The sequence below is a fragment of the Fringilla coelebs genome (genome assembly GCF_963513975.1).
Source record: "Fringilla coelebs genome assembly, chromosome: 5".
Classification (NCBI taxonomy): domain Eukaryota; kingdom Metazoa; phylum Chordata; class Aves; order Passeriformes; family Fringillidae; genus Fringilla; species Fringilla coelebs.
The window spans coordinates 47,194,461-47,217,804 of NC_140033.1; the positions used below are offsets into that span (position 1 = coordinate 47,194,461).

A 23,344-nucleotide genomic window follows, 5' to 3' on the forward strand; every position below is an offset into this window, starting at 1 on the left:
GCATAGCAAACTGTGGGCTTTTGCACTGTACGTGTGTGTGCCAGATGTTAGAAGATCACAAATGAGGACACCAGACATCCCAGCTCCTGCTTCTGGCTGTTTTCTGCCGTTCCTTTGCTCCCAGCCCTAATTGGTACCAGAAGCATTTTCTTAGAAGGAGTCACTCTGCTGGACAGCTCTTGCCCTGTCTATCACAGGCTTTGCTAACTGAGACTTGGGAAGGATCCAGGATCTGTCCTGTAAATATTTACATAGATACAGGACTGTCACTGCTCTTAAATCAAAGCCTGGAGGACAGGAAATGGCACATGGAACAGAAAGACTCTGTATTCAGAAAGACCTGGAAGGGGAAGAGTGACAACAGCTGTGATGGCTTCTCCAGAGTTTGCCACCTGGGACTGCCCCCGCAAGTGCTGTGTTTGTTCTCAGGAAGGTCTCTCCTTGAAGCCTGGTGACATCAGTGGAAAAAAAAACCCTCTGCTACCAAAAGATTTTGGATCAGAACTATTCTCTCTCCTGTTCATATCTGTGGAAAAAAACAACAAAACCTCTCTTCACCAACTAGACCACTTGGTGTCTCTCTTCTGCTCCTTATTGTTACTGTTCAAGGAGTTCCAGGGCAGAGCTGGACATGACAGAGTGAGGACACCATTGGCAGAAACAGCACCTGAGACAGGGGAAAGCAAGAGCAGCAGCAGATGCTGAGGAAACGTGATGTGTTCATTAGCCAGGCAGAGTCTCTTTTGATGTATTTGGCCAATATTCTCCCCTCTCATTCAGTGGCAGAGGATGTTGCCTTGTGAGTTCTCACATAAATCATGATTTGAAGAAGTGGCATGGTTGGAGGCCTGGGAATCAGGAAGCCTTGTGGCTTTGGGGAAGCCACAAAACCCTCCTTGCTCAGCTTCCCCCTTGTGGGAAAGGGAGAGTTCACTTATTCACTCACCTCGGAAGGCCGCGGTGACTGAGGACAGCTTTGGAAAACAACCTGGCCGTCTTTTGTAATTAACCAACTACAACAATAAAATAAAATAAAATAAAATAAAATAAAATAAAATAAAATAAAATAAAATAAAATAAAATAAAATAAAATAAAATAAAATAAAATAAAATAAAATAAAATAAAATAAAACAAAATAAAATAAAACAAAATAAAATAAAATAAAATAAAATAAAATAAAATAAAATAAAATAAAATTGCAAAACAAAAAGAAAACAACTAGATTTCTTCCAACCAAAATGAAGGCATATATTTATAGCAACAGCAATTTAAGGGGACTGGCGCTTTCTCTGCAAGCCACGTAGGATGACAAGCCTGTTTTTCATCTGTGCGTGCCCACACAGCCGCGCAGGCTGCGGAGATCTGGGCTCTCCTGGGTCACGGCTGGCTGCCCCCGGCCCGGCCCTGCCCGCGGCTCTCTGCCCCTCAGACCCGCGGGGACACGGAGGGCCCGGCCTCTTCTCCCGCCTGGGAACTACAATTCCCAGCAGGCCGCGGGGCGGCGCGGGGAGCGGGGCGGCGCGCGAGCGCACTGCCGTGTCCAGCATGGCTACGGTGCTGTCCCGGGCGCTGAAGCTGCCGGGTAAGGGCTGCGCGCCCGCGGGACGGACCGACCGCCGGCCGGGCCGGGCTGGGCCGGGCCGGGGGAGGCTGGGGCGGGCCGAGCCGGGCGGGGACAGCCGCGGCCAGGGCAGCCCCGATGGCGGGAGGCGCGGGTGCCGCTGCCTGAGGGCTGCGGGCGCGTTGCCATAGCGATGTGGCGATGTGGGGTGAGGCCCGGCCGTGCGGGCGGTGAGGGGCGGCCGGCGGGCTCCGCGCGGGGCCTGCGGCCGTGGGACGGACGCAGGGGCCGGCGCGGCGTCTCGGGGCTCGGAGGGCGTCGTGTGTGGCAGAGGGGAGCCTGGGCCGCGGCCCTGTGAGGGGGCTGCGCGGGAGGAAAGGAAGCGCTGACCTCTCGGATCCGCTCCTGCCGGGTTTTGCCCACAGAAGCCAGGCCAGGAGTTCGGTAAGTGCCAGTGCAATTACCCAGGTAAATGTTTAAAGCCTGCCTGCCGCCTCTGCACCTTCCAGCCAGAGATCTGCAGCGAGATGAAAGGATATTGAAGCATAAGGGGCTATTGTGTGCGGTGAGCAGCAGTCAAACAGCCATTCTCTTCAGTAAGGAGATTAAAAGGGAATTAAAATACCTTGCCAAACCAGATCTTGGAAGCATGCTAGTTGCTGTTGTATGTACTGTAGACGGTGCCAGTGCACCTGGCTGCATTAACTTCAGTGGGAAGAGCTCACTGCTCTTCCTGACCGTGTCTTGCCTTTGGGACAGCCCTGGGACAGACAGGGCCCAGCTGTGTGCTGCTGGGGAGGGCTTCTCCTTGGCACTACACCCCGCAGTGGTCCTGCATGGCCCCAGCCTCTGAGGCTCACTGATCATCCTTTCTGCCTCCAGCAGTCCCTGAAGGTCCTTCCTTCCGTCTTTTCGTAACCCTTACCAGGAGTCATTACTTTTAGTTTTGTTTCTTACTTGTTTTATACATACATACATACATACATACATACATACATACATACATACATACATATATATACACCTATACCTTTGTCTAAATGGGAGGGAATACATTACCCTGAAGTCTATTTAGGACGAGTGCAAACTGGTAGGTGTAGGTGTGTGCATTAGGGCATGACTACTGCAATAAGAAGTGCAGATCTCTTCTGGGACCTTTGGAACCAGCATGATGTTGGGAAACACTGATTTGGAAAAGGATTGTAATAGGCCTTGCAGCTGCATTTAAGAGCACAGTTCTTGTATCAATCCTGAGGTTAAATGCAGAGATCACACCTTTCTTGTGTGTTTAATTGTTGAGAAATGCAGCTTCCAACAGCAATGAGAAAGCGGAAAGACTATTCCTATATCTGTTTTTTTTTCCTGCATCTCATTAAATTAATTAAAAATCCATATGGGCTTAGAGATATGTCTGCAGTACCCAGTGACTGGTGCCTGCCAATTGCCAGAAAAATAAACAGAACATGAAATTAGCACAACACGTACTGGAACCTGTGTGCCATTATTGGAATAATGCAATGAAAATTGCATTTGTCTAAAGTCCAAAATCTGCTCTTTTCACTCCAAAGTAAATGCAAAGAAAAGCCTTCCCCATCTGTTGAAACCAAGAAAAATATCTTTGTTTACTCTACCTGTAGGAAGGAGGGAACACAGAGCTATAGGGAAACTGACTTTGCTGATACTAGCCCCATACCTGTGAGGTGGATGCAAGAAGTACATATACACTTGGTATGTATTCACTTGGAGTCTCTTTGGAAGACAGATAACAAAGTGTGAGTTACACAGACCTGGTACCTACATAAGGCCACAGAACTGCAGCTTGCTTTAGCACAGAGACTAATTTCTCATGGAGGCTACACGGTGGTTATCCTTTCAGGACATACAGTGAGAGTTTCACCAAGAGGTCAACTCAGATCTTACCATTTCTACTTCCACCATGGAAAACTGAAAACTGTGTGTGTTCCCTGACAGCTGGTTGCTTGCAATAGAGGCAGTTTTAGCTTTCTCTTGATGGACTGTTTTCCTTCATCCTGAGCCTTATTGTTGACCAGAAAGAAAAGAGCTTGATTTCTGAAACACTTAAAAATAAATCTTCATTCTCTAAAAGGTGTGAGACTGCCTGTGTTTTCACACATTCTTTACTGGTTTTTATGTTAGTTTGTGCTTTTCTGCTGAAAAATCATCTGGGAGTGATTAGTGAAAACCAGGTGTGTTATCCCTCCTTCCCACAGCTAGTGACCTAAAATTTGGATGAGGAGTCATGTTCCTTCTGCTCTCCCTCCAGCCAGGTGAATCATGAGTTACATGTTCTCTGTACCACAGAACAGCCTTGGGAGGCTGAGCTGAGCACATGCTTGCCAGCATTCCAAATGCATTCCCAAAACACCTACAGATTGGTTAAGGTTCTCTCTGAACAGTAGGGGATAAGTGTTTGAGTCCTCTGAGATGAGCTATACAATTGGGTTTTACATGTGCTAGATGAGTGCTCCAGCAGCCTTTCTTAAAGGGCAATATCTTCCCTCCTTTTGGCTTAAAAAACCCCAAAACTGCAGGGCACTTTCTGCCTGGGTTTACTGAATGGCTGTGCCTTGTGGGTGTGTTGGATAACCTTTTGGGGAAAGATAGGGTGAAGGAGTGCTGGTTTCTGATTCCTGCTCTAGCTTAGACATGAATTAAGACTGAGCAGCTCTCTGCCTTATAGCTCTCCTATTTTTCTCCAGATTCTTAACTATGTAGATCATCAGAAGCTGTCACTACTGTGTAGTGGCTGTTTTCTAGCCACTGCTCAGTGGTTCTCAGTAGGGCAGGTGTTCCTGTTACAGGTTGTGGTTGATACCACTGTTGATCTCAGCATCTCAGTCCCTGCCAGTTTGAGGAGTGGGTGAGCCATATTTTCAAGGTTCTTTCTCTCTCCAGAAAGGCATCCAGAACAAAACTGTTCTAGATAAATTTAATTGATACCAATGCTTTCAGTTGCATCAAGGATGATCAGCAGGTTCCAGTCTTTTGGTTGACTGTTTGGAATTAAAATAATTAAACAAAACATAGTATATGTGAAGCATAATTATACTTTGAGTTGTTTTACTCAAAGGTTACCAGTTTCCAAAATCAGGAGCAGTCTAGTTAACACAACTGTCTGGCTTTGACTTCCTGGGCTTAATACCATTTACTCTTGGGCCAGCCATGTTTGTTTTTCATGCCATTCTGACCTGGCTTGAACTGGCACATCTGGATCTGTTGTGAGAAGCTGCAAGTACCCTGGCAGCGAGACCTCTGGAATTTTTTGTTTTGGCTGAGTTGTCTTCCAGTCACTTTTTAGCACAACTTATGGTAATACACACCTGTGAAATTACACTGCAACCTCTGAGCAGAGAATTGTGTGCCACCAGGGTCGGTGGCCTTCTGTGCACTCACTCACAGGATGGAGCCAAGGTTCTCAGGACTTCCTGAAAAGCCCACGCTTTGAGCACATGTTTAGAGCAGAGCTATGTGAAACAATGCAGTATGTCACAGGTATACACCAGACCGACCCATAGGAATGCAGTATCTCTTGGTTCCTGCCTCCACAAGGAACTGTGTTTTGGAGTGTGTATGTGCACCAGGTTTTTGAGTCTTTTTGAGTAGAAGCCCCTAATTCAAAAAGGAAGAGTCTGTCTTAGATATGTGAATATGTTGGATATTTTTATTTTCCTCTGTTCAGTGTAGGTGAGTTGTCCTGGCTGTTCCACCTAATTTGGAGCATTTAGTTTTTAGTGAGATTGTTTTTCTTAAATCCTAACAATGAAGCTGAATACCACTTGTAAGTGGTAGATGAAGGGAAAGTGAAGGTCCTTTTGTGGGGTGAGAAATGAGGAAGAACTAAGATACATGTGCTGCAAAATACACCCTAGATTATGCAGAATAGCTGTGTTGCACTAACTAGGTACTACAGTACATCTGTAACTTGAGTGTCTTTAGCAGGAAAACCAGAAGTATGGTATACTATCTTTAGTCAGGAAGAATAATCATGAAAGCCCTAAAATTTCCGCTTTGTAAAGCCTTCCCATCATCTTAGTGTCTGAGAGGGGTTACAGCTTGCCTATTTTTGCTTATTAGTTATGCCTTGCATGTATCACTTCAGGAATCTTCAGGCACAAGCTAGTTCCTGTTTCAGATCAGCTTTAAACAAAAGGAAATGAGACAGATACCTAGGATAGCAAGGTCCCACCTTGTAATCGGAGAGAGAGAGAACCAGACTGAGACTCTAGAATCGTCAGAGCATTGGCCATGGCTCCATGCCCAGCCTTGTGGCACGGGGCAGCTCCCTGAGACGTGACCCTGCACTCGTAGCTCGGGGCAGTGAGTCTGCGTGATCTTTTCTGTCCCCATAGCCAGATGGTGCTGGGCTTATGCCAGGGTGTGTGACCGGCTCTACACCTGCCCTCACCGCACTCCTGCAGCTCTCCAGGGCTTGGGGGAGAGGACGTGTGCTGGGCACCTGTGCAGGAGACACCCAAAACTAAGCTACCTTCCTGCACCACCACCTGAAGGGATCAGTACCAAGTTACCTATCTTGGCCAGGCTAAGCACAGACTGTGGGCTCTGGTGGGAGCAGGAGCAGAGCAGGTGCACTGTGGTTGCCTCAGGCAGGGGTTAGAGTGTTCCCTCTCACAGAACTGAGCCATGCAGAGAAAGTGGTGTCTTGAAGGAACAGCCTGATTCCTCCAGACATCAGCTTGTTACTGGCCCAAAGGGGCAAAATTACTTTCTCCTTATCTTCAGGGAAAGTTCATGTTTCATTACTAATCAAGAAAGAATTTAATCAGCCATGAATTCCATATAGACGTATGCATGCACATACATATATGAGTATACACACACATCTGAGGAAAATAAACTGTCAGCATCTTTTCTCCCACAGATGCTACTGTGAAACATGGAGAGACCCTGTCATTTCTCTCACGCTTCTCACTTGGAGCCATGCAAAATGCAAACTACTCTGTCGCCCCTTTTGTATCACTCTGCACTGCAGCCTTTTCTGCACTGAGATCCTGCAAAAACTCATGCTTTATTGTCTCTCTCCATCTTTTTTCTCAGGAAAGAAGAGCCCAGACCTTGGGGAATATGATCCCCTCACTCAGGCTGACAGTGATGAAAGTGAAGATGACCTTGTACTCAACATCCAGAAGAATGGGGGGGTCAAGAATGGAAAGAGCCCCCCTGAAGAGATGCAGGACCCTGATTCTGATGTGGAGGTTGGGATGACAAAGCAGCACACGTCAGAGAGCACGCCCGAGGGTTATCCTGCCGAGACAGCTGGGAGTTTGGAGCAGAAGGCTGCTCCCTCCCTCATGCCATACCTGCGCACTGCCATCTTTTTGCTCACTGTGGTGATCTCGATGATTCTTGTGCTGGTGTGCGCATTTCTAATTCCCTGTCCCCCTAGAGACTTGCATAACACCTGGAGCCGCAACCTAGGTCAGGGAGCAGGTGAGAAAGCCCCAGGAACAGCATCTGGCATGGGGGAGGTGGCAGCTCCTAGGCTGGGCATTGGTGGGAGAGACATATCTGGGAGAGCCAGGTCAGAGCAGAGAGCCTTCTTCACCACTACAGATGCTCCAAAATAATAGACAGGTGGCTGTGTCCTGCTCACTCAGACCAGCTGAACGTCCAGCTGAATGTCCAGCTGAGGCATGTGAAATCTGGCATCCGCACATAACAGTGCCACAAAATTTTGTTTCTGCCAACATCAGAAATTATTTTGACTCTTCTTCCATCCTGCCTTTTTGTCTGGATGTTGTGCTCTGTTCCAGATGGAGATGGCCCAGCCCACTCTAAAATAGTGCCTCCCTTTCTACAGCCTGGACTTTACCAGTACCTCCATGCTGAAGTATGTGGTTGTGTTTGACAGGAGAGGGATAGAAGTCTTTATGTCTTCTAACTAGCTTAACTAACCTTATTCCATTGTCTTCTATTCCTGCTTGAATCCATAAATCAACATTTGAGATCTTCTGTCATCCTGTATGGGTCACTGGTATCTCCCATTCTGGTTTCTGCAATAAAGTAACACTGTTTTGTGAAGTAATTTCTGCCAGGTCTGCTATGTCTCTGCCTCCTTGCTTTTTGCCCCTGGCTTCCAAATCCAAGCTTTTCATAAGATACTTGGCTTCACATTGCTTCAGAAATGGAAGTGGGGAAACATCAGTCTTTCTCTGTTAGCCACTCCATTTCTCCTTTCCCTTTCTCTGACCCAGATGCTACATTTCTGTCTTTTCATGAAATTCACCATGGTGTGAGCTGCGTGCCCTTGGTGGTTCCTTGGCAGACTTTGTGAGGCTTGTCTATGCATAAGTTCATTTCTGGGCCAGCCCTCCTCTCCCAGTGTGAAAAATGAGCTGGGTGGCCTTTTTGACATGCAGTGACGCTCTGTAATTTTTGCAGGTGGTGTGTTATCCCCACTGGAGCTGTGTGATGTGAATGGTGATGGCCTCCCTGACATACTCATTGTCTTCACTGCCTTGATGAATGCCAGTGTCATGGGTAAGCACTTCAGCTCCTTTCCATTCCTCTTAATGTATCAGTATGGACCTTTGTATGTTTGTCTTACACACAGGAAGAGTCCCTGCCACTGCAAATCCACTGCATTGCTCTTTTCAGAGTTCCTTCAAATTGCTGGTGTACTGTGCCTGTGGTTGGTCATGCTTAAAATTTTCATTACAAGCCTGTGATCCTATATCTTTTGGTCAGCATCATCTATTTGCACTTACCTCATCTAGGGGCAGCTCTGTCTCTTTGTCCTGCATTTGTGCACACTTCACTTTGTTTTTAGAAACACTGTACTTTGCTGCCTTTTTCTCCAGGTCACTCCATATACTTGCCAGGCTCCAAATCACTCTTAATTCACAAATAATAGGCTGGTGATGGGGAAGCTACTGTGCCTTGCTTTTTAGCGGGTTTTGCCCTGGTTCCTCCTCCTGCTTGCTTTGCTTTCTCTGTTAGTTCTCACACCCTTCAGGTAACATAGCAGAACCTGCTGATGCTGGCCACCATTACGCAGGGGCTGCCAAATCCGGTGGCACCCTGTTGCACTGGGCTTCTGAAGCCCTGGGGGTTCCCAGCTGCCTGCTGTACTGCATCTGCGTATCCTGGCATCACCTGGTGTCAGATGAATCTGTTCTGCCTCAGAGATGTATTCAGGGAGCAAGCATACATTGCACAACCTGAAGAAAATTCTTGGAGCAAAATGCCTTGGTTCTTCAAAGAGGTAGTAAAAATATTGTTAGAGGATAGGGAAGATGCCTTTCTCCATGGCCCAAGCAAGGCCTGTGGTATTTGACAGCAAGTTGTGTAAAAAGAAACTTATGAACATAGAGAAAACTGTAAAGTAACTTAAAAACAGAGAGGGAGATATGGTTGACATAAAGGCTGCTTTCCAATATATAGGTTGTACTTGCACTCTATATTTTTGCCATTACATTGCTTTTATTTTTTATCCCAGATACACACATAGTCAGCATGCTCTGAATGAAACTAGTCATACCTACTTGCATCCTGGGTTGTAGCTGTGCAGGAAGACAAAAAACAGACACTAAAACAGGTGTAAGCAGATCACAATCGAAAACTCACATAGTTGGGTATCAGCCACCTGTAGCTTGTGCTTGGAGCATTCACGCAGTGCCAAGTAGAGATAAGCTTGGAATAGGCACCCGGTGGAGTAATCTGCAACACTGTTAATTGTTTCTCCAACTTGCACACACAGCAGCTGTGAGCTGCATTCAGGAGTTAGTTGTTCTTGGTTCCTATCAATGTAACAAAGATAACTTGGTCTGGGGCAACCCCTTAGCATAAGCCACTTGATTTTCAGTTGAGAAGAGAGTGAGTTTGATTTAGAGACTGGACTCAGCCTTGTGTTTAGCCAGTGGCCCTTATATGCCCTTTGTGTCATTCAGTCACATGCTAATGAGACAGAAGTTGGCTGGGTCTGTTGTTATTTTGAAATGTGTGGGAGTTCATCATAAATTGTGATATGACCATACTAGGTGGAGATTAGTTACAATAACCACACTGAAGTCTCAGGGCAGGCTGAGCTAAAAGTTGTTCACATTTGGAATCAGAACCAACAATCAATTGAAACAGCATAGACTACTTTATTTTACAATTATTTTATGCTAATTGGTGAATTGGAGAATGAATACCAAGTTCCACCAATTGTTTGCATTCAATCTGTTTTTCACAACAATGAAACTCCTTTGGAAAACAAAAGAAAGCTCCCTCAGACCACCAATCACTTTCTGTTGCTCCAGAATTACAAACAAACCAGCACTTTCATGTGAGGTGACATCTGCCTTGGGAGTCCATTAAGGTTTCCCCTTGTTGCTAGCTGTTTTGTTGAGGGAGAGGGGATCAGAAGAATCAGTCTGATTTGACAGCAGTAAATTTCACAGGAGGAAGACACCACAACTGAGCACATTGTCCCCAGGAACTTGGTTCTCTCTGCCCAGCTGACCACATTTCTTGCTATGAGCTCAGGTTTACATGATTTTCTGGGCTGTCGATTTTCAGCCCAACTTGTTTGGAGATCACTGCTAAGCTCTGCAGCAGAGAAATTCAGCCATGAGGTGACATTTGACCTTTGCTTTCAGGCAGTATGGATTTGTCTGTCTTGAACTGCTCAGCTCCAGGAATTAGAGCTGGATCTCCAGCTCAAGGACCCAAGGCAACGTGGTCAGAGTAATCCCTCTGACACCAAGGGATTACATTCTCTCTTTCCTGCTTCTTCTAGGTGTCTCTAGACCCTCTGTAACTGTGGTGGCACTTTCTGGTATGAATGGCAGCACCTTGTGGTCCGTCCAGCTTCCAGAGGAGACACAAAGTGTGCAGTGCAATGGGCTCTCACTGGGGGCAGCTGCAGGGCCTGTCTGCCTTGTTACAGGAACATCAAAATTCCTCAGCCTTCTCAGTGCCTCCACAGGTAAAGTTAACTACCAGCATATTAGAAATGTGCTGTTGCTTTTTTGTTTACCTTAAAGGACTAATAAGCATGAATGATTTGGTTCTGACACATCATGGTGGCTGTTACTTTGTGACACACAGAATGGAGTCAAAACACTAGTATATTTCTAGTTACACAGGATAAGAGAATCCAAAACATTTCATCTCTGTGGCAGCATCTTCATCCTACATCTCAGAGTATTTCAAAGTGTTAATCTTACCCTGTAGCATCTCCATGTCATAAAGAATATGTAAAGTCTGTTCTCATTAGCATTGAGCTGCTGGTACAACTCAGGACCTACCTAACAGCACTGCAAAGCAGAACAGCATTCTTGGAGAAGTTACATAAGGATATACACGACATCCAGGAAACCTTGCAGAGAAGTTAGGCCCATAGTTGAATTGATTAGATGTGAATGAATATTGCATTTTTAATCACTTGATCATGTGTATCTTTATTCTCTGATTGCTGTTTGTTCTCCCAGACTAATTCATTGGCAGAAATAGCCATAGGAAGGTATAGAGTTGCTTTTGGAATCAACTAAAAAGTACCTTGAAGGCGTGTAACTTTGGGGTGGAGGTGTATGTTAATATTACAGTTAGGTTTTAATGAACTCCGTTCATCCAGAGACAATGATTTCACCACAGTTGCTGGCTCAGCAACAAGGCACTTTCTCCTATCTCCCCTGGCTGACAGGTGCTGTGCCGTTTATCAGCTGCACAGTGCCATCAAGTTCCCCTCTCTGCAAGGATTTCTACAGCCTGGGTGTGGTATTCCCACTCCACCCTTTGTTCCATCCCCTTTAGCAGGTGCTGTGGTTGCAGATTGTGTGTGTGTGGAGTCATGCTGGAATAGGTTTCAGGCATGCCAATCACATTCCATCCAGGGAGCAGCAACTAATTTTACCATAAAATTTCCATACTGTTAGAACTTCTGTTAGGATGTGAATATAACTTCTCAAGTTTCCTCTAATTTTACCCCCAGCTGTCTTCCCACACTTTTCAAATGCTTTTAGGGACCTGGTTACTTGCACGGTGTTTGCATGGTCAGGACCGTGAGCTGCCTCCTTTACCAGCAGTAGTAATGTACAAGTTTGGTCCTTGGTGTACTTTGTCATTCAGGGCCAAACCTTTTCCTACAGAGCAGCAGCAGAAAAACATTTTAAAATATTTTAAAAGCAGAAGTGTTGGCAAAAGAGTTATAAAAAACTAATCAAATTTAATTGTTGCCCTTTTTTTTGATGTTTATTTGCAAGTTTTCAAGTCTGGTTTTACTGTGTTTCCAGCTGGGTCTGTGCTGGACTGCTGAACCATTTGACATCACGTCTGTTAACATGCTTTCCCCCTGAGGTGGAGTGAGCATGTCATGCCGGAGTGGTAATTTGCTCCTGGGAATTTAACTGAGACACAGATTTGCACTCTGAATATCAGAACTATCCATCTGTTTCCTTTCCTCACATCTACCTAGCCTTTACTGCTGGCTGAGGCAAACAACTGTTGTCCTGCAGAGCAGCACTCTCATTTGGGTTCTCCTTTGTAAAATGAACCTTAAATATTCTCTGCTATTTCAGAAATTATTTAGGGCTCAGGTCTTTTATAGAGATGCTAAGGAGGAAGCACAGCAGAGTTGGGACCTGACTCAAAGGCAATCTGAAGAAATGCTGGGAGAAGAATTTTGCTTCCCACTACTGTTTGTCTCAGTTTGTAGATGTGTCTTTCCCTTTCACACAGAATAGGAGAAATAATTTCTCTTGCTCCCTTTTCAAGAAGGTTTTGTGGAACCTCTAGGGATGCCCTCTGGTTCCCCAAGTACAGGTCTCTTTTATCCTGTTCTTTCCACAGGGAAGACCATCTGGACACTGAACTCCATTCATCTTTCAAGTGGGATCCTGGCTGCACCAGCTGCAACTCTTCCAGATGTAGATGGAGATGGCATTAGGGATATTGTTGTTCTGGTTCTCAAAGAAACACAGGTACAGCACATCCCTACACAAGGTTTGAAAGGACCTTTACTATTTGTATAGAGGAAAAATAGACTGATGTGGACTGTAACCAGAGCTGCAAGAACCCCTAATTTTCATTCCCTTGGATTTTGCTGAAAAGAACCCTTTTTTTTCCAGTAGCTCAGAGCAGTGAGATCAAACAATAAAGACACTACCTGCATTCTTGACAGCTGGGAATGAACAGAAGGGTCCTTATTTGCACTTGACTGAGACTTGAGAATTATCTCTTTCTATTCAGTGAATGTGTGGTTTGAAGTGAGTGTTTTGCAGCAGTGTAGGGATGGATCTCTGGAGAAAGGAGCATTTAGCTTATCCAAAAGAAAGAAATACTTTCTTTTATTAATTAATTCAGATTAATTGTGTGATTAATTCAGATGCAGATTTCCTTTATGCTCATCCCTCCTCACAATTCTAACATAGATTTTGTTAGAGGAGCTCAGATTTTTGAATTCCCTTTCATATTTGATGCATTTGTGTCAAGAGAAAAACATGAATGTGAGATGCCTAGGAAGCCGGACTGAGCAAAGAGAAAGCAAACACTATCTAGACCTTGCTGAGGGGGAAATTATCAGTGCAGCTTCATGCTATGGGGCTGGGAGAAGATTCTGAGTGCAGAGGTGCTTGAAAACACTGATAAAAATCTCTGCCTCCCTCTCCTTGCAGCCTGATGTGGTTTTCATCTTGGTATCAGGAAAGACTGGAACTGCTTTGGGTGGGCCTGTCAGGTACAGCACCAATGGAGAAGGGAAAGTGATTGGCCCCCAAGTCCACATCACCAGCCGGGGAGCTATCTACATCCTGTTTGGTTTTGGTAAGATGCACCTTGCCTCTGCAGCACTTCACCTTCCTGAGAAAACATTTGTTTTACCTAAAATGGTCCAGAATGTCCCTGGGATACTTGTGCCGTGCCTTCTGCTGTAAAATCTAAGAGGGCAAAAGCACAAGTCTCACTGCCATGGTGTGGAAAATACAGGAGCACCAATACCTGCTAGTCTCAAATACTTTGGAGTTTCCCAAAGGCACATCATGTCAGGGAAGTTCCAGCTCTGGGCATTTCATTGCCTTCCACCACAACTGCCGTGGTCCCAATTACCCTCTGTTCTACTGGGTTATCTTTTGCAGTCAGGACTTCTCATCTTTACTCTCCCTGGCAGGTAATGTTCAGGCTGTTGCCCTGAGGGATATCTTTACCCAAGCCAGAAACCGGGACAACTTTCCTGCAATGCTGCAGCAGGAGGAGCCAGAGTGGGAAAAGCGCAGATCTGTCAACCTGTCAGAGCTCATTGACATTTACAGGTAGAAGATGGACTTGTCATCTTGCTTCTTCTGGGAGAGGAAGGGAAGGGTAGGCATTTATTAGTGCTCCTAGGGGTGTTTGCTTCTACTTCAATACTGCCCTTCCCTTCATTCTCCAGTTGATAACTGATGAATACTATGGGGAACCTGTCATTTCCTCCCTGTCCTCTGGTTGTCCTAGCCAAAGAAGTGCAGCCTATGGTAAAAGGGAATCCTTAGCTTCTCCTGCTCCTTGTTCCTTTCTTCAGTCCTGTATATATTGCTGAAGGGAAAAAAAGAGGTGTTCCCAGCTAATGGAGTCTCTTTGGGAAGCTCAGTTTGCGTGGGCCTGGATTTCTCAGCTCATTCTTCTTTACTGGCAAACTGTGGGGCTGTCCTTGGTAGGAATAAAGGGAGGGAGCAAATGTGAACTCACAAACTTCATGCTTTTTATAGTAACTCATGATATTCAGAAGACCCCACATTTGAATTTAGTTCACTTAACTGAGGAGCTCACATCACTGGGGAAAAGATGGACTTTTCCAAGTATAGTTCATATCTTTTGTAGGAATTGCCACACGGACAGGCAGCTAGGGCTGAGATGTGTAGATACAAGCCTTGATCTCCTCTGTTTTCCATTTGTGCCAGTGGGGGTGTTGACTTTCTGCAGACAGTGAAGACACCTGACACAAACTGCAGCAACCTGCTCATCACAACCAAAGAGAGCTTGATCCTGCTGAGGGGACAGGACCTGGAGCGCCGCTGGACCCTGGAGCTGCAGAATATCAGCAGGTTACTTGTCCTATTTCTTCCTGTACCATTTCCCAACTTTCAGTTCTAAGTACGTGTGTTCCTTAGAAAGCAATTGACAGTAATTCTTCAAGTCTGAAGAGGTATCTAAGTACTGGAGGTGTGTGTTGTTGAGCCAAGTGGGGAGGGCAGGGGGAGCAAGGAACAGGAGACTGGGAACTTGAGCTGTGTGCTTGTGAGTGATCACAAATAAGGGGCCCAACTGAAGTCATGAGAATAATGTGGCATTGGAATTTAGTGGATTGCTGATGTGTGACTCAGCCCACTTGCTGTCCAGGGCTTCAGTGGAGGGGATCAGTTACATTAGTAATGTTAAAAATTTAGAGCGGATGAATGAGTATGGCCCAGAGATCTTAATGTTCCTTGAAAGTTGAAAATGAGCATTTTGATGGCAGTCAGCATCTATACTAAATGTAAACCTTAAAATAATACCGCTCATCCTCTAATTTCACACATGGAAATTAAGTAATTTTCCAGATCTTGTGGGTTGGTAATAACCAGCAATTTCAGTGCTCCCAGTATTAAATATTTGCAAAGGGCAGTTGGGCACAATTGAGGGAAATTACATGGGAAACAATTGCTTTCTCTAGTATTGAGAATAAAGAGAGCATCTCTCAGCTCTGTGTTACCCAAGTGCAAGAGCATAAATGGGAAGAAGGCACTGGAACTTCATTAAGGAAAAAAAAAAAAGGTGTTCAGCTATCTTTGATATTCAGGTAATGTCCACATTCTTGAGGGCTGATGGGTGACAAGCCACAACTTTAGGAATGAATTATGACTAGTTGATCATGCTATGGGGAAAGGAAATGGACTAGAAGTGTTTTGGGCCCAGAATCTGCAGACTTCTGAATGTGTCTGTCATCGAGTTTAAAGGGCAAGTGTGTGTAAAGTGACTAAGAAAAGCCACTTCATAGGTGCTGTAGAATCAGTTATACACAAGAAATTTCTAAATGAAGGAAGCAATAAATTGGAATACACAAATCAAGAAGGTTGAAAGGTTGAAAACTTGTTTACTACTATGGTTGAGGTTGGAATGCACCTCTGGAGATTTCCTAATCCCACCTACCTGCTCAAGCAGACTCTAGACAAGCTAGAGCAAATTACTCAGGGCTGTGTGCTGTTAGGTTTTAAATATCTTTGAGGATGGAGACTTCGCAACGTCTCTGGGTAGCTAGTATTCAAGGCTGCTGCTTTTTCCCATTCCCTGACCTCCCAAGGGACAGAATACAATACATGTAGAGAAGCTGGCAGATAATCATTGAAAAATAATGAAAGCAATTCTTGTTCTAGGCTACTGTGCTAGAGTCCTGGACTACCTGTTTTCTAAGAGTTAAGAAAGACAAAATTTACTACACTGAATGTATTGTGGGCAAGCATTTAATTAAGAGGTTTGCTTGGATTTTTTTAGAACTTAAGTTCTACTTAAGCATCAAATACAGGTCAGGGATGTTACCACAGAGTCAAACAGACTGAATTCCTTTTTAAACTAAGCTTACAAAGCCAGCTGCGAGCACGCCTTTTCCTGGGTAAACCTCCCCCAAGCACACCACTACATCCAGGCAGACTGAGTGCATGCCTGTGGGAATAATTTCTGAGAAAACCAACATGGCTACTGCAGATGTGCTGCATTTCCAGATAGCTTTTGACAAGATCCCTGGAAAACCATAAAGGAGAATCAGTAGTCATAAAACAAGGGCGAAGTTCAGAGACCATGAAATTGAGTAAGCAGTTGCAAATTGTGTTGTAAATGGATGTTTCAGATGAGAGAGGATTAATAGCAGGTTGCTGGGGGGATTACTGTTGGGCAGAATAATTACTAGCCTTCTGGTTCATTTGAGCAAGTGCCCAGGGGATTTTTTGCTTGATTGGTAGCATCCGATGTACTTACATTTGTGTGCATTCAGTTTGTGGGGTCTGCCACTGACTGTGACCCATAAGGGCAGAGGCACCTTAGGAGATGTTTTGAGTTTGTGGTCATAGGATAGAATTGTCTGCTACTTCCTTTTGCTACTGGAGAGCTTTCAAGCTATAGGGGTGTCTCGTGATGCTGCCTTGAAGGCAACACCTGGTTGCCAGAGGTGTCTGTAAAGCAAATGACGTTGTTTGATGTCCTATGTATGAAGTCAAGCCACTGTGGTGCTGTAGTTCAGGAACCATCCTGTCATGCATGTTTTAAAGGGGAAGATGGAAAAAAATTGGAAAAAGGTCTGGAAAAAATGCTTTGGCATGGAAAATTTTAATTATTGAGTTTATATGATCAAAGAGAAGCCTGAGAGGTGAGTTCATAAGCGTGTGTAAGAAATAGAAGCTAACAGGCAAGAAGCAAGTGCCTTCGAGCAACAAGCAAGAACAAGTGCCTTGAAGCAAAAGCCATTCATGTTCAGGAGAAAGAAGATGCAGGAATGTTTCTTTGGGTGAAATTAATCATTAGAACTGACTGTCATGAGAAGTGATGAATTCATCTCATCAAAGATGAGGCAAAGCCAGCCTACTGATACTTGGTTAATTGGGTGAAATACAGAAATCTGTCATAAATAAGAGGAGAGAGTAAATACTCTGATCCTGCCTTGCCATAAAATCTCTGGTTCTGTGAACTTTGTAGACTCAACTGTGGTTATTTAGAATTGTGTGTCTGGCTGTGGTGAATTGCAGGAAGACAGAGGCAAGGCTTAGAAAGCCAAAAGCAAGGAATATGGTTAAAAAACAGTTATAACAAGAGAGATTAATGTGTTATGTTACCCAGAAATGAGAGGATGAGAAGGGACTTCATTTAACCTGCTTAAGGTCACAAAAAGGCTTGTAAACCTGCCAGCAGTAAGAATACAATACAAGGAATCATGGGCTGACATTAATGTTGAGTTTGTTAAGATCCATTTCACACAGCTATGGCAGCCTGGGAAATCCACTTTCTGCAGGAGGGCAAATGTGCCAATGCATTTTGGATGGGCTGGGTAATTTTATATAATTATAGCAACAATGCTGCAGGTTCTCATGCAAAGGACAGGATGATAGAGTAGTGTACAGGAAGATAAACAGATGTCTACACAGCCCATCAAGCGATGCCCCCCACACGGACAACTCTGAAGAATGGCTGAAAAGCACCATGGGCTCTTTACCATTTTGCACTTTTCTAATCCATCAACAAATGATTCCTGACAGTCAGAATAGTTCTGAGTGAATGAAAGACCTTATTTAGCATGACAAATCCTGTCATTTTAAGAGGCAGAATGGAGGATGAAGGTAGCTATTCTGCCTCTATCTGAAATTACTTTTTTTCTACCATGGGGCTGAATGCTTCTTTTTCCAAATTTACAGCCAGCCTGTACCAGGTTACTTTGGTGCTGACCAAACTCTGGACTTCATGCTGCAAGCACAGACTGGAGATGGGAACAAAAAGGTAAAACAGATGAAGGCAGGGAGGGCAGTGGCCACACAGGAGTGGGGAAGGTTGGGTAAAAAAAGACAAACATTCTCTGGTCCTTGCTTTTCCCATGGCATTCATTAGGGTGTGGCCATAGGCATGAAAGGGAACAGCACAGGCCATACCTCTGCAAGGGGGCTCTGCATACCCATGCCTTGGCATCCATTAATGCTCAATCTCTCCTTGCCTTGAGGTGTTGGTGATAGATGGCAAATCCGGCCTCCCTGTTTGGAACCAGGAACTTCCATGGCAGAGGCAACAACTTGATGCACTCTCAGTCATGACTTTGGACAAGAAGTCTGTTTTTCTCTTCTGGGCTGATGAACCGCAGCCTGTGTTACGAAGTTTGGTGAGCATGCATCTTTTCTTCACTTTGAGGTTTCTCTGTGAAGCACATGCGGTCTGTCTTTTATTCCTATTGTCATTGAACTTGAGAATGCTGTCAGGGACATCTCTTACTTTGACATTCTGACTTCTCTGAGCCTGAACACAGGAGTTTTCATGTGCGAATTCTTCATTGTAAAGCTTTGTTGACAGAAATTTTGCATCTGCAAACCCCAAAATTTGTGAATTTCATTTTTTCATGCAGCACTGAAGAGTTGTAACTGCAGATTTGTTCCCAGCCCAGAATGCTCCTTCTGTCCATGCAGACACACAGTTTGGCATGGAGACTCAAACTTCCAGACTGTAGCTTTGCCCATCAAGCTGCATATGACAGACCTAGATTTCAACCTTATCAAAGAGAGGTTGTAAAGCAAATCAGTTTTAGGGAATTAAGGGTTTCTGGATTTAATTTTTGTAAAATCATGTGTTTTCATTCTTTGATCCATGTAAAAACAACACAGTGCCAGAAAACTTAATTTTTCTGACAAAGCTAGACTCCCCTTTGCTAGCAGTTGTTATGTTTTTGTGTCTTTCATTCCAACAGCAGCCTGGTCCCAGACCTGAGCGCCCAGGGCTGCACCACCTCTATCTCCTCCATCCTGTTTTTCCTACAGTCCTTTTGGACCTCACCAATGCAACAGACAAAGTCATTGCTTCAGCAGGTGAGTACAAATGGAGGAGAAATTACCTAGGCTAGAAACATGGAGAGAGAACTAGCTGTGAGAAACAATGGGCTGCAGTTGTGCTTTTAAAGGTAGCACCTAAGGTCCAGCACACATAGCACGACAATGGGAAATAAGATTCATCTTCCTTCTGAAGGAGCATCCTGTCCACCCCCTACTTTGCAAATAAAAGACCTCCAAAGTTTCTTACATGTTTAACCAATGACAGGTTTAATGCATGTTTTACACCAGAGAAGTTGTGTTGCTTTCCATGGAGCTATATTTAATTTAATGCTGTGCATAAAGTATCACTATAAAACTTTTCTCTGTCGCCTCAGATACACTTCTGGTGTTGTTGGCAAAGTCCCACTCTTTGGCATAGGAGCTGTTCTACTTCCTCTTTATTTTTGTAAGGGGGAATCAAAATATATGTGTGTTTTCAGGGAAAAGTAGATCTGGCTTTAACATCTATACAAGATTTTACAGTCCCTGTTCAATTTTCTTGCTCTTTCTAAAGCAGTTCAGCAAATAACCAGCCTCTTGTGCATGGGAGTGTGGGATAAAAGATCAGTTCATGCAGAACTAAGAGAAGTAGGCCAGGAAGTGTAGAAAAACTGCTGCATAGTAATAACATCTAATTGGACTTGAATCAAAAACACAGTTCAGGCAAGAACAAATAGAATACTATTGTTACAGGGTTTTTTTTAGAAACTAGGATTTCTGAGGTCTGTACAGATCATTCTGCAGTGACTGGAGTCATCTGACTTGCCAGTGCTTTACAAATTTCCCATTTTATAGAGGTAAAGAATAGCTACTAACAGGTGTGGGAAGGAAAGCTGAGAGTGAACTGTATGCTTGAAGTATGTTCATAATCTATGTCAAACTCAAAAGCATAACCTGGAACCAAACCCTTCCATTTCTGATCTATATTTCAGCTTCTTTCCATGGAAAAATGTTAAAATAATTTTTCCTTATCAACTAAGGTACATAGAATTGTAAAGTCAGACTGAATATGCTATCAGTCTAGTGGATGTTTTGACTGAGAAAGGGCTATAAGATTTCTTTTGGAAGAAACATAATAATTTCCTCCTCACCACTGTTTTCTTGCCCTTTTCCAATGGACCAGTTGGAATTAATGATCTCCAGAAGGATGCATTTCACATCACTGTGACAACAACTGCAACCTCTGACAAACAGCCAGGATTTCTCTCAGTCAGCAAGCTGGGCCTGAAGTGGGCCATGATGAGTCAAGGCCGAATGGTGTGGTTAAAGGACAGCAGGACTCCAAAAATCAGCCGTGGAGAAGTGAGGCGATTTCTTGCCCGGATGAAATTTGCTGACTTTCCTCAGAAGGTGAGATTGTGCAGGAATCCCTCATGAAATCCAGGCCTTTGAAAACATCTGATCTCTTCCCCACTGACACAGTTAAGGTGCTCTTTGGGATGAAAAGAGACTGGTGGGATGCAAAATGACTGTTAGCAAGATGACTGGCTGCCCCTTTGGGCCTGAGATAGACAGATGATGAAGCGAAGATGTACTTAGGCACTTGAACACAGCACAGGATCTTAGAAAGAAGCAGGGATGATGACCGTAAGAGACTGAGAGACTTGCAGAGGGATCAGAGAGGTGGGACTGAGATCACTTGTTTTGACATGGGCAAGCAAGGATCCTCCATATAGTGGTGCCCAGGTTCTGTTGCTGACTTTACCAGACTAGATGATAATAGATTTTGGCTTTAATGTTTGTTTGCTTTTTCTTCTTCAGCTCTAGCCTGTGGTTCCTCAGATGTTGGTTGGACCTGTGACCGTATTGGGAATATAGGAAGCTGTGCTGTTTATCTTCAGGAAAATGGCTATATAGAGGGAATGGGGTCTAAAAGCACTTCCCCTTTCTTCAGCTCTCTGGGGAATGCTGCTGGAGGCAGGTTTGTCCTAGGCAGACCTGTTCTGTGCCAGAGAAACCTTGTTCAGCAACTCCCTCTCCGTATGCTGTTCTTGCATGCTTCCTTCCAGGTAACACAGAAATGTGAATTTATAGGTTATATACATATATATATATAAAATCAGGCTTTATATATATATGTGTTAATTTATACAATGTATGTATATTTTTTGTATGTTTAATTTATGAATGAGATTTAGGACACACCTTTTTATGTCCAGACGGTGTTCCCAAGCAGTCTAACAAGCTCTATGCCTAGAGTGGACCATGATCAGTCAAGGCAAGTGGTGTGGCTAAAGGACATCCCTAATCTTTTTATTTTTTGAGAGAAGCCTCTGGCTCCTGCAGGTTTAGTCTTATCTATAACTTCTCCTGTGCTCTCAGCTCTCTTGTCCATGCTGTTGCCAGACTCACAAACAAACTAGTTCTCTGTCTGAATTACCTGATCTAGAGAAAGATGGTCTCCACAGCATTTGCCAGCCCCTTGCACTTGTGTCTTTCTTTCCCAGTTCCAAGTTCAGGACACCAAATTCAGGCATATGTGGGTGATGTAGAAGTGAAAGGTTCACAGCTTATTTCTCTCTATCCTTAAGGTTTGTATGAACCCACATTATCACTGTAACATCACACAGCAGTCCAATGGGCAGTCTCCCTTTGCCAATGTATCATACCCCCCTTGGGATAGGAGGTCCAGCAGATCCCAAATGTCACTGTAAAGGTCACTCAGTCTTGCCACAGAAAAGCTGATTCTTACACTGCTGCTCCAGGGTTTAGAGGTTCAGACAGAGACAGAACTAGAAAGATTTTCTGTGCATTTTAACACTATAATGAGCTCAATATTGCCATTCCCTTGCCAGCCCAGCCCTGTGTACAGCTCCAGGAGGAGCAAGCTACCCCTGGGACACATTTGTTCACAGTGTGTTAGGTGTGTCCCACTCTGTCCCAGAGTGTGCCATCATTCTCTGTTGCATTTGAGGAGCATCTGTATGAATTTTCTTGTAGTAGAAATGACCATATAAAAGTGAAACAATTTGGTGCCCCGGTAGTTCCCCACCGGTAGTTTAGGGCAACAATATGGGAGCTCCTTTCTTAATATGCCATTCCAAGCCTGGCCTTTGACATTAAACAGAGCTGGGATGAGGATTAAACAGGGTGAGATGAGGATTGCAAATGACTTTTCCATATAGCATGTGCCCTTCCAGCCTCCCCACATTTCCCCATGAGTTATGAGGTGACAGCAGACTTTGACCCTCCTTCCCGATGGGCACATTAGCCATGTGTTTGCTCTTCTGGGCCCTTGACACCTCCCTTTGCTGTATCACCCTTTCCATCATCCCACATTTCTATATAAAGCTTCCAGGATAGCCCTTCAGGTTTAGCTGCAAGCCCCAAGGCTGGTCTTTGGGCCCTGATCTCCTTATGTCAGAGCTGTGAACAGTTTGTATATGTTTAATGGTATTTTTGTGTAAATAGCTTTGTATATATTAGCACAACTGTAGCAATGGCTTTAGGCCTGGTATTTTCCTCCAGACAGGGTTTAGTGTTTATAATAGAGCTAGTGTCAGTTTATAGAGCTGCATAATAGGACTGAAAGTGTGAGGACCAGTAACGTATGAGGGATTAAACAGGAGTGTTTCTTCCCTCCTGTCCAGCCACCACCTTGCTGGGAAAGGTGAATCGGCTGTTACCTAAGTAGTTACTTCTGAGATTCTTCCTGAGAGAACTGATATTCAAGAGCAGTGATATTAGCTCCTCCTTAATGTGAATTCACCCTGCCCACACCGCCCCGCCCCCCACTGTAAATAAAGAGTCTGTCTGTATATTGTTGGAAAAATGTATTTGAACTGCAGTGAAACAAAATAAATACTGTGTACAGCGTCACGTGTGATGTGAACCAGTGTTTCACCTTTGAGAGATTATGAGTTTGCTTGGGGTTTTGATTCAGGGGTTGCTTGCGATATTTTTACAATGGACAAAAAGGAACAGATGAATAGAAGTAACATAAAAAGCAAAAGTCGGGCCAAATTCTTAATGGTTACAAAGAAACAGTAAAAAGAGGCAGACAGCAAAGTACTTCAGAATGGGAGATTTTTGGGCAAAAAGCAAGAAGGAAACGTGGGAGTCATTACAGATAGGAAGGAGGAGGAGATGTCTGAAAGCTACCCCCTATTCCTACTGTAGCAGGACTTTAAATCTGGGGGCAGGGAGAAGAATTTGGGCTTGGAAATTAAGAATAAGCAGTGTCTTCAGAGAGGGTGACAGCTGATCAATATGAACACTGATGGCCTCCACCATAGCACTGAACTGGAGGTGCTG

General features: G+C 44.4%; 1 protein-coding gene across 1 annotated transcript; it reads left to right on the top strand.

The window, feature by feature from the left end:
• Window positions 1-1,510: 1,510 nt before the first annotated feature.
• On the top strand, window positions 1,511-22,829 carry FAM234B (family with sequence similarity 234 member B). Its single transcript, XM_084205529.1, has 13 exons — window positions 1,511-1,583; window positions 6,639-7,031; window positions 7,983-8,081; window positions 10,324-10,512; window positions 12,375-12,505; window positions 13,199-13,346; window positions 13,690-13,831; window positions 14,459-14,602; window positions 17,936-18,017; window positions 18,235-18,390; window positions 18,970-19,087; window positions 20,214-20,440; window positions 20,852-22,829. The coding sequence occupies exons 1-13, from the start codon at window positions 1,547-1,549 to the stop codon at window positions 20,855-20,857; spliced, it is 1,872 nt and encodes a 623-aa protein (XP_084061655.1). The 5' UTR covers window positions 1,511-1,546; the 3' UTR covers window positions 20,858-22,829.
• Window positions 22,830-23,344: the final 515 nt, after the last annotated feature.